This window comes from Microtus oregoni, unplaced genomic scaffold (genome assembly GCF_018167655.1).
Source record: "Microtus oregoni isolate MIOR12 unplaced genomic scaffold, Mior012 000018F_ref0000195, whole genome shotgun sequence".
NCBI lineage: Eukaryota > Metazoa > Chordata > Mammalia > Rodentia > Cricetidae > Microtus > Microtus oregoni.
Window position 1 is genome coordinate 8,858,043 of NW_024543077.1, and position 11,123 is coordinate 8,869,165.

The 11,123-nt window shown below is 39.7% G+C and overlaps 1 protein-coding gene across 1 annotated transcript in view; it reads right to left on the reverse strand.

The window, feature by feature from the left end:
• Window positions 1-9,293, reverse strand: part of LOC121458956 (semaphorin-3C-like) — a 150,925-nt gene extending 141,632 nt beyond the window's left edge. Inside the window, exons 1-2 of the mRNA XM_041668397.1 lie at window positions 9,180-9,293; window positions 7,114-7,254 (exon numbers count right to left, since the gene is read on the reverse strand). Coding sequence (XP_041524331.1) covers window positions 7,114-7,216 — 103 coding nt within the window. The 5' untranslated portion in view covers window positions 7,217-7,254; window positions 9,180-9,293. The remainder of the gene's footprint in view (window positions 1-7,113; window positions 7,255-9,179) is intronic.
• Window positions 9,294-11,123: the final 1,830 nt, after the last annotated feature.

Genomic DNA, 11,123 nt, shown 5'->3' on the forward strand with positions numbered 1-11,123 from the left:
AAAAAAAGGCAAAAGGAAAGACAAAGTAAAGGTGAAACAGACAGGGCTAGGCCAGCTTCGTTCCTATTCTTGATACTCCTGCTTCCCAACTTGGAACTTGCCATTAATCACTTCTATGCATTTAAGACAATCACATTCACACCTAGTGGTTAAACTCAACCATGAGCTGGAAGATTGGTCAGTTTGAGCAAAGACTGCTATGTCAAGCCAGAAATCCTCAGGGAATTGTAACGCCCAAGTGTCATTTTCCTTCTGAGGTCCATGTAACATAACCAGTGGTTAAAGATTGAAAGCAGACTTCCAGTAGGCGGTCTCTCCTATTCTGGTGGGCCCAGGCCAACAATTAATTGCAGACTCTGTAGCTAACTTGTCTACCATGAATTTTCCATTAGAACCTTGATAGCTAGGAATGTGAAGCCAAAATAAAACATGAACAGAGAGCTAAACTTCAGGGTGTTGAATGAGACGATCATCAGACTGAGTGGCTCCCATGACATAGGGAGATCTCCTTCATTTTATTCTAGTTAATTTAGGATATTGTTTTCTAGACATAAGAATACATGAAACAAAAGTACTAAGCACTTAGTATTCTTTTCAGGGACCATTTGATAATTTACATGTTTTAGAAGAGATAAAACCACCATATGAATAAGTTACTTCTCTTATCAGTTTTTCAAGACAGGGCATCAACATGTAGGCCTGGCTGGTCTAGGATTTATGTTATAGCTCTGGCCTTGAATACCCACAGATCTGCTGGTCTCTGCCCACAAAGAACTAAAACTAAAGGTGAGGACCACCACGCCAGGCATAATCATCTCTTTAGTCACCGATTGTCTCTGATAAGCTACCCACCTGTCACTCAGTCATAAAACACGGCTACTCAATGCTTGTTATTTTGATAACAATAATACATAGCCTCACAGACTCATATAACATTCTTTATCCTCAATTCAGTGAAAAGCTAAAGCTAGATCCTTTTTTATTTCTATACACTCAAGTTTCTCAAAGGCCAAATGTTTCTGAATTTCAACTTACTCACCTTTGGCATGAAAGAAAACTAGAACTTTAAAACCTGCTTCACAAGATACACAAACATGCACACATATAAATATGCAACTAACAAATGTTTTGCATTTATGCAAATTCACTAATATTTTTCTTTATGAAAAATCTTAATAGATATAATTTAAATCATCATGATGTAAGGGAATGGAAGCAATCCTACATGCTCTTTTTCCTGAGGTTTCATGTCACCATTAACTAGTCCAGAACATTTCAAGCCATACTCTGTGCCATGACAACTATAACAGAAAGCCAAGGACATTGTAGTCTCATTAAATCCAAACGCATCACAAAAAAAAAAAATAGATTTTTAAGAGAATCTTAAAAAAGAGTAAAGATTTTCGAGGCAGTATGTACATATAATTTTGAAACTTCCAAAGATGCTTATGTAGAATTCAGTCAAGACCCCCAACCAGGATCCTATAGAGGCCCAAGAATATGTAATACTTTTCCATTATTGAAAAAGTCACAGGCCAAAGGTCTATTATGAAAGAAATAGAATAATTAGGATGAATTTGGTGAGTTAATAGGAAATACTCATATAAAAGTTTAATAATTGGAATATATAGGCATTTTAGAGTACGAGAAGAACAGACTTGATAGATTTTTCAAGCATCAGTAACTAGCTGTGTTTCAAGCAATGAGTCCACAGGTGTCTCTACAACGTGATAAAGCTCTCCATGCTACTTATGTCCTGCTAGTGTGACAGATAAATGTGAATCTGTTTGCCTTCTGTGTGGGATTTTTCATTGTTGTAAGGCAACCAAATTCCTGGTAGGACGGCTGTGGTTTAAGGAGTATATTATATCTAAGGAAGTGTAGCGTGGAGAGATATCAAAACTCATTTTTAATTCAAAATTTATGAAGTAACCATGAATGTCAGTTTCTAGAGAAGCAGTTCTCATCCTGTGGGTCACAGGGGTTGCCCAAGACCACAGAAAACATAGAAGCTTATATTACAATTCATAACAGTAGCGAAATTACAGTTATGAAGTAACAACAAAAATAACTTTGTGGCTGGTGTCACCACAATGTGAAGTAGCTGTATTAAAGGGTCTCTGCATCAGCAAGGTTGAGAACCACTGCTCTAGAGCCAGTAGAAAATAGGCCATCGTAACATAAATAATATTATGTGATGTTAAATGATATTATAATGGCACATTTCCAAATTAAGAATATTTACAAATGCTAATTATCACACAAGCATTCAAGTATTAAAACATACACATTATAGACCGTACTCAGAAAACATTGTTCATTTAATTTCCAGAGCACTCATAAAGTGTGTACCATCTTTGTGCAACAGGGTATTTATAACATCTGGATTAAGTAATAAAGTATGTGCTATCTTTGTCTGAGAGGGTATTTATAACATCTGGATTAAGGAGAATAAATAGCTTCGCAATATACCACACTTAGAAAAATATCAGACAACCAAAACAGATGGATTTTTAATACCATTTACTTTTTTTCTTCCTCTCAATCCAGCTCCTTTATATAAAATATTCTTGAAAACATTGCCAGATATTATTGACTTCCTCAAACAAACAGAAAACAAAACAAAACAAAAAACCCACTGAACTTCACAATATAAAAACTAAACTTCAATTTCACATCAGAATGTTAAAGAGAATAAGGAGACCATTTGGTCCCAGTTATCTTCAAGTGATTAGGGAAACTAAGGTACTGCAAAAGAATCACAGTTATGGATCAAAAATATAAAACTTGATAGTCTTTATCCCAGGTAAATCTAGTTCTCACTATGACAACCCTTTAGTCATATACACCTATTTACCTATACACCTATTTACCTATACACCTATTTAAATATATGCCCTCATGCTTTTACATTTTTGCTGTGGGACAATGGTATTCTGTCAATTACATTTAAAAAAAAATGCTGATTGGCCAGTAGCCAGGCAGGAAGTATAGGCAGGACAACCAGACAGGAAGTAGAGGCAGGTCAATGAGAACAGGAGAATTCTGGGAAAAGGGAAGTCCTAATCTGCAGACCTGACTGAGCCACAGAAGAAGCAATATGTGACTACCCTGCCGAATAAGGTACCGAGCCACGTAGCTAACATAGACAAGAATAATGGGCTAATATAAGTTATAAGAGTTAATAAGAAGCCTGAGCTACTAGGCATATCAGTTTATAACTAATGTAGACCTCTGTGTGATTTCTTTGGGACTTAATGACTGAGGGAACTGGGCAGGACAAGGACCATGTGGGACAGAAAACCTCAGTCAACACATTTTTAAATCATAGAATTTGTAAATAACATCCCTCAATTGTAATATTTTTGCTACATAAAAAGGCAAATGTCTCATACAACAAAAATGCATGTGATACTTTTACCAGAATCAATCAGAGATGTTTCATAATTCAGGGGTATTCCATAATTGAAAACAGTACTTCAAAATATGTCAGAATATAAATGGAAACTAACACATGAAACAAAACCTGACAGATTATGAAGAGAAACACACAATTATGCTGTTTAAGAGTCTCACCACTTCGCCTAGCAGTTGAAAAAGCAAATAGATAGAAAATAAATAATATTATAAACTGTTATTAACTATCTAGATCTACTTGGCCTTCCTCATATATGCTGTGCAACACAGCAGAATAAACATTATATATATATTTCTGTGTAATAAAATGTTTAAATAAGTTTTACATAATTGTGAGCACACAATATGTGTTCTTTCAGGAATTAAGTCAGAAATCTACAAAAGAGATATTTTAATACAAATATTGATGGATCATCAATATATAGGTAAAGGGAAGAAATAGCTAAGCAAATTGTAAAAAAGATAGGCTGAAAAATAAACTTTAGCAAAGTTTGCATTAGATTATAAAATAGATATTTGAGGAAAATCTATAGCATGAATAATTATATTAAGAAAGAGCTAAAACTCATTAACTAAGCTTTCATTCAAGGAACTTCCCAATGGAAAAATTTATTGAACATCAAGCAAAAATAAATTAGGTAACAGAATTTTAATACATAAATTAATGAATATATAACAGAAAATGGGGGAATAAAAATATGAGTATCTAACAGCTTGCTAAGATTAGATAATTCACTAATAAGAACTACTAAGATATAAAGGGGTAGATACACAATGCTGGTCTCAGAAATGAAATAGAGAAATTACTACAGACCCCACAGAATTAGGAAAAGGAGAAAGAAAGTTTAATGAATAAGTCTATTTCAGTAAGCTGAATATTTAACAGTCACAATCTGAGCTGTCAGCTAAAAAAGCAAAGAAAACCAGCCCATAAATCACAATCTCAGAGAAGCTAGACAACAATGAGACACAAGAGATAAATACATAGATCTAATCTACATGGGAAGAAGAAAAAGACAAGATCTGCATAGATTGGTAGCATCATAATTTGGGAGCATGGGGACCTTGGGAGTGGGAAATATTATTTTTAAGAATTTATTACATTTTAAAAGAGAAGCAATATTTAAAGTGTTTAACACCATAATTGGATTTCATATAGATTCATTATTGCTACCATTTTCTGAAGTGCAGAAACATTTTAATAAACTTGGACAGACCACTGACTTATTTTATCCAATCACAGAGCACTGATTCCTGATCCTGAAAGGTAGTACATGAAATAGTATATGCTACAATATCTGTGGGGAACATGAAACTTTTCAACAAGGCTTTGCCTAGTATACTAGCAGGTAAAACATATCTTTCTCCTTGACCATAGGTACCCATATCTTTCTTTACAACCCTTATAGATTCCAGTTTTTTATGTAGAAAAAATCAAGGTTAATAGTGCAATGACATCTGAGTCTATAGATCTACTGACTTCAGGCAGCAAACACTTAATCCAAATAGCATGGATACAAACTTTCTATTTGTTTGAAAACTGTTTGGAATAAAATAAGAATTGTAAAACTTGCAAAATATCTAATAGCAGTCTCCATTTTAGAATATTAAAAAATTCAGGAATGTGACTCACTAATATCATTTGAGGTACATTCCCAGGGAGAGCTGACAGCCACCTGCTTGACCTTCTACTAGATCAGCGTGGAAAGATAAATCGCTGTTTCCCAAATGTTTTCACTCCATCAGACCACCCCGAGCAGGGGTGGAATGTGGGAGGCAAAGGTTCTTCTTTTTCACACACCTTTGCATTGACAGTAGTGTTTACTTGACCTTCACATAAGACAAGTCTGAACAGTCTTAATAATGTTCTACACATAAAGAGAAAGACGGGAGACCTCAGTTCAGTGAGGGAGATTTCAAGATAAAAGAACAAGCAGGCAAGGTACTAAGAAGAGGCAGGCAGAGGCAGAGACATGAGACATGGGAAGCAACTGACCTCTGATGCAACAAGAATTCCCCCAAATGCCTTCAAATTCCCATTCTAGGCTCAGAAACAGCCCAAATTTGAAAATAAAATAAGGCCTGGATCTTTGTTTAAATAAATATGCAATCATGTTTCCAGAAACCCTGTGCACAACTTTTTGGTTAGAAATTAAGGATAACTCTTTTTAAGTTGGGGTGGTAACTCGAGGCTGAAATCATAATATTCGAAAGGTTACATCAGGAGAACTGTCAGAACTTCAAGGCTAGCCTGGGCTACACTAGACATACAGTACTATAAAAGTCTATACCTTCCACTCTGTATGGCTTAACAACCGCTCTCCTCCATAGAACTGACACTTAGCGCCAAACGACGGACCTTCTTTCGGAAAACATAAATTTCAAGTGTCCTCTCGAAGATATCCTAAGTGACTAACCGCTTGTTGTAAGCATTAATATAGAATATCTGGGTTAGTATTGAGGCAATAGAATGGGCTAGACTTAGATGTCTGGTCTATGGGACCATTTCACAGTACAAAACAAATTTTCCTTAAGGTTTGCTTTTGTTCGTTTTTCTTTCTTGTTCTGATTTGATAATCTCAATTTGTGAGACAGAGTGAGAGCAACCTTAAAACACTCTTGTAATCTAAGAGAAGTAGAAGCATTTCAAAGCGGTCATTGTATCTACCTGCCCCCGAGTTTTTCACATCTAAGCAGAATGGCTATGGTTTTAAGGGGAAGTGTCAGGCCCAAAGGTTAAGGGCGCAATTAGAAGCTCACACTCAATAACCTCTAAATATGGTTTCTTCGGTGTTTATGGTATTCTTGGGGAAAGCACTTTATAACTTAAAGAGAAAGGAAGGGCGGATAAGTGTTAACCAATGTACTATTTTCAATTCCTACGCAAAAACCTTAGAGTACGTTCATTATCAAAAGTACCAAGTACTTGTCGACAGAGTTCATGTAAAAATTTGAAACATAATATACATGCAAATGATCCTGACGCAAGATGATGCCGTTCATCTGTCCTGTATTAAGGGTTGCATGTCTGACCCAGCCACCCACCTAGAACTGATGTGAACAGTATATATTAGCCTAGTGGACACATTTGATAGCCACACCCTCCGAGAACCTTATGGCCCTTTATATAAATCAAAATTTGAAACCGTAATATCTCTACGCTTGAGAAAATCATACTTTATACAATAATAGGCAACACATTGTCCCCAATAGTTTTAGTCATTTGTGCCTCATTAGAAAAACATATCAACCATAAGAAATACTTTAGAAATAGGGGGAGAATACCGTTAGAACAACCCCAGTTGTGAAGAAAATACTGGAACTTACTGGAGTTGTTTTAGTGACTAAAGCCATGTAGCTCTTTCGAATCCTGAAGTTTGGCATGAACAAGATGCTCCCCAGCACAGGCAGCTGGCACCGAGCTCTGTATTATCTCCCCGGAATGTACACTCTACCCAGAAGAAACTTAAGGGGAAAATGGTGTCAAAAACGCCAAGCATTTTCATAAACATTTCCTCCAATGCAATCATTAATTGTTCATAAATAATCATGCCATTCAAAAAGTAGTCTATAACACTTTCAGAACTAAATAGTGATATTGCATTTTCTTCAATATGTTAATTTTTCATTCGGATAAGAAAGAAAAAAAAACAAGACCTCAAAAACATTATTCATAAGTTTTATCAAATTTCTTACCATCAAATGTTAAATAAACTCTTGCTTGGGGCTGGGAAGATCCTCTGACAGAAGCAGAACAAATAAATACTCCAACCAACATACAAATCGCCCGGAATGCCATTTCTTCTGGTTTGAAAATTAATGTCCAAGGGAAAATACCTTTAAAAGAGAGATGAGAGATTTGTGAAATGTCATTTCACTTTCTAGCAAACCAGAAAGACAGCAATGTAGCCGGTGCAGTGAGTTAGGGAAAGACAGCTTGAGGTCTACAGCCAGCAAGCAGTAGGAGGTGCTATGACTTTGCTTCTCAGTGGAAACATTTGGATTTATCTATGTATGATCTTTGCAACAAGAAATTGCTTTATCCTCCCAATAAAACTAATGCTGACATCAAAGCAGAACAAAGTATCAAGGGAAAAACTCAATTGATTTCTCCAAAGAAACCCAATAGCTGAGCTCTCTAAGACCAGTTCCATTTTAATGATTGAGTATTGATGAATAAAAAACTCTCCCTAATAAATACAGCAGTAGAGACAGTCCTCATTCCCATTCATGGGTAGCCACTCATCCCATGCTCATTAACTTTTCTGGATTGATTGTCTCTGAAACAGTGTTCCCATACATAAATCTACCTGTGCACCAACCCAGATTAGTAAATCACTTCCATCAGTTATCTGCCAGTGCATCCGGATGACCAGGCAGCGGTTAAATGATGCAGATGAGGTAACCATGGACTCGTGCCAAATTTAAACCAATGACCTAGTGGTGAGTAATCCACGGGAGTCTCATATCCACCGATGCATATTTTACATAAATCAGCCAGAGAGTGGGCTCTCAAAATCCCAAACAATAAATCAAAGAGACAATATTCTTGCTGGAAATTGTCCCTATAAAATTAATAGAAGCTATTAACTAATGTCTAAACACAAAGGGAGACCAGGCACTGCTAGAACAAACCTCTATGTGCCCCCCCCCCTGCCTCATCATGCCAGTGAGTTTAGGTTCACAAAAGAAACCCCATCACTTTTCATCTAGTGTTATCGTACAGTAAGATGACAAGCACGTTTAATTTGGGAGGGCATCTTTACAGATCTCACGTTATGTGGCTTTTAAAATTGAAACCACGTTATTGATTCTATTCAATAAGGAAGTGCAGTTAAAAATCAAAACGGCTCTGGCTCTTTTCATAGACGCACAAGGAAAAGAACAATTCAACCGAGCATGCAGTCTCTCATCTAAGCTGGTCCCATTGGTGGTCCATATGCTGCAAGAGTTAGTCGTGAAACTCTATGCCTCTGCCGCACAGACGGAGGAACCCCGAGAGATGTTTGTGTTGGTAATTTTCAAAAGACACAGCTTCTTCCTGCTTCCACAACCTCTTCACCCTGCCATCCCTAAATTAACTCAGAAGGAAATTGATTTTTCTGGGTGACTTTCCCTTAGCAGTTTTCCCTCGGGACTTGTTGACTTAGTAGGTAAAGCCAGGGGGAGGAGAGTACTATTAATATGTCCAGCCTTAGTCTGTCGATTAGCCAGGTTGAAAACGTGTGTCCCTTTTTACATATTGCTATTACCGGTATATAATTTGATACGCGTCCCCTAGAGAAGACATACTCCATAAACTGTAGAGCGTAAAACTGTCTACATGACTTGGTAGATCAGGGAGAGTGGATCTAACAGAACAGTCTGGTTTCAATTCCACCTACCGATGGGCTGAGAATGCCGAATGTATCTCTCCATCTGCCTACCTAAAACTTGGTTCCTTTAACTCACACAGTTAAATGTGCTTGCTGGTTGCTTGGTCCTCTCCTACCAGCAGATATGAGAACAGAAGAACAATTTTATGCCATTTCCACCGAATTTTTTTCCTTAGAAGGCGTTGGAACACCCAAGTTAAACTCTTGGCAGGTGCCACAACCTCCAGCCAGGCTCAGCTCCAGAGCGCTTTCCTCACAAGCCGCGTGGGCTCCTAAGAAAATGCCCGGACTTGAGCATAGCGATGAAAAAAAAAAAGTCAGTACACAGACCCAGAAAAGTTCGGGTTTCGCTAAACGAACAAGACTGAAAACCTGAGTCCGGCTTACCGAGGTGGGAAGAGATCCACGAGAAGTCAGCCACTTGTTCCAGCCTGCGTCCCAGTCCCCCCAGCTCCTTCCCCGAGAAGACCTTCAGGGACTTAAAGAGTCCCGACGGGCTGGTTTCTTACTGCCTGATGCTGAGTTTCTTTGTAGAAGAATCGCGGGCGGGAGAGCCGCGGCACCCGGAGCCCTTCTCCTCCACGTCGCTCAACTCCGCACCTCGGAGTGAATGGCAAGTGGCCGGGCGCCGGGGGGCGAGCGCTGGGTGTCCGGTTACAGCGACGCGGCGCGCGGCTAAGGCTGCCCGGGCGCACCGCCCAGCCGGCTGCAGCAGCGGCCCCGCGTGGCCCTGTCGCCTCCGCTCGCGCCGCCGCCCCACCCAGGGAGCGCCCGGCCGCCGGTGGCAGGGAGCCGGGAGGGAGGGCGGAGCACAGGCTGGCTCTGCGCGGGAAGGCGTTGCTGCAGGCTAGACTCCGCCGGGCTGGACCCCTGCCTTTCGCTAGGAACGTTCGCGGGGCGCGCTCTGACGCTCGGGTCCACGCGGCTCGTGGCAAGCAAGCAGGCTTAGCTAGGCTGTAAATATCCAAGTGCGAAGCAGTATTTTTTTTGCCAGATGAAGGATCCCTGCATCCTTTTAAGGCAAAGAGTTACCGTTTGAAAAGGGCACGGATCTTGTCTTCACCCTGCAGCAACATTCCTAAAGCCAGAGGAGAGAAACCTACTCCCTTCTCTCAGGAGTGTAACCTTTTATGAGTATTGTTTCCTATTGCGTTTCCCTAATGTCCCAAAGACAGCAACTATGCTGACCTTTCGACTCTGAATTATTTCCAGCACCTTCCACTCCCGGACACTCCCAAAACATAGTTGTAAGAAAGTTCATGTTTCTGTTTGCTTGTTGGCTGTTGTCTGCCTTTGTTTTGCTTCGTGTTGTTTTTAAGAATACTGGCTTCTACCGTGCCAACACTGGGGTTCATAAATCTACGGACCAGCGAGTTATTTCCAGTCTGTTCTCGGGAAAACTCGTTAACCTGCGAAACTGACTTTGATGGGGGCTGGGGAGAGATTACTTCTTCTCCTGAGCACATTGAATTAGGCGATTGAACACCAAGATTTGCTCCGTGTAAAGTGAGCACAGCTTGCTTAGAAGTCGCTGTGAGCCTCAGGCCAGTAGGTGTCACTGTGTGCGGGAACCTCCAGTGCAATTTGTTTGCTGTGTACCTAAAGCGAAGTAGAATCGTTAAATTCTTACCAAAACTGTCACGAGAAAACACCTCGAAGATCACAACAGAGAAATGTCTGCTCAGTAGGGCTTAGGAAGGAGACTTTGTCAGGGTGCGTGATGATGGGAATGTCTTTTGGGGGTCTGCCTAGATACCACTTCTAATGTCCAGTAGCTAGGAATGTCTGGTTTCCACTGTATACTGGAGAGATATGGAAATTAAGTAAAAGAAGTTTATCATTTGAGTTAACGTGTCGTTGCAGGATTCGCTTCTCTTTGATGGTCTGTACTTGGAGGTGTGCTATCTCTGTATCCACTGGACCAGGGTCCTGAGTAGATTTCCGCAAAGTAACATATATAAATGGTCAAGAGATGCCGGTGTAGAAGTGTAGAAGGAATAATACAAACCAAGAGACAGAAATTGGGGTTCAACCTCTAAACTAGAAAAGCAAAGCAGTTCGAGCCGCTAGAGAAGTCTTACCTCTACCAAGCCTGGGTGACTGCAAACTAAGCAGCCTAAGACCCTCTCCTCCCATTTATTATTTCCTCTAATGCTGGGATTAAAGACAGGTGACTCCCTACTGCTGGGATTAAAGGTGTGAGCCACCACCACCTGGACTGGTTTCTGCATCGACCTTGTGTAGCCCAGGGTGGCCTTGAACTCACAGAGATCCGCCTGTCTCTGTCTCTCAAATCCTGGGATTAAAGTTGTGTGTCACCATTACCTAACC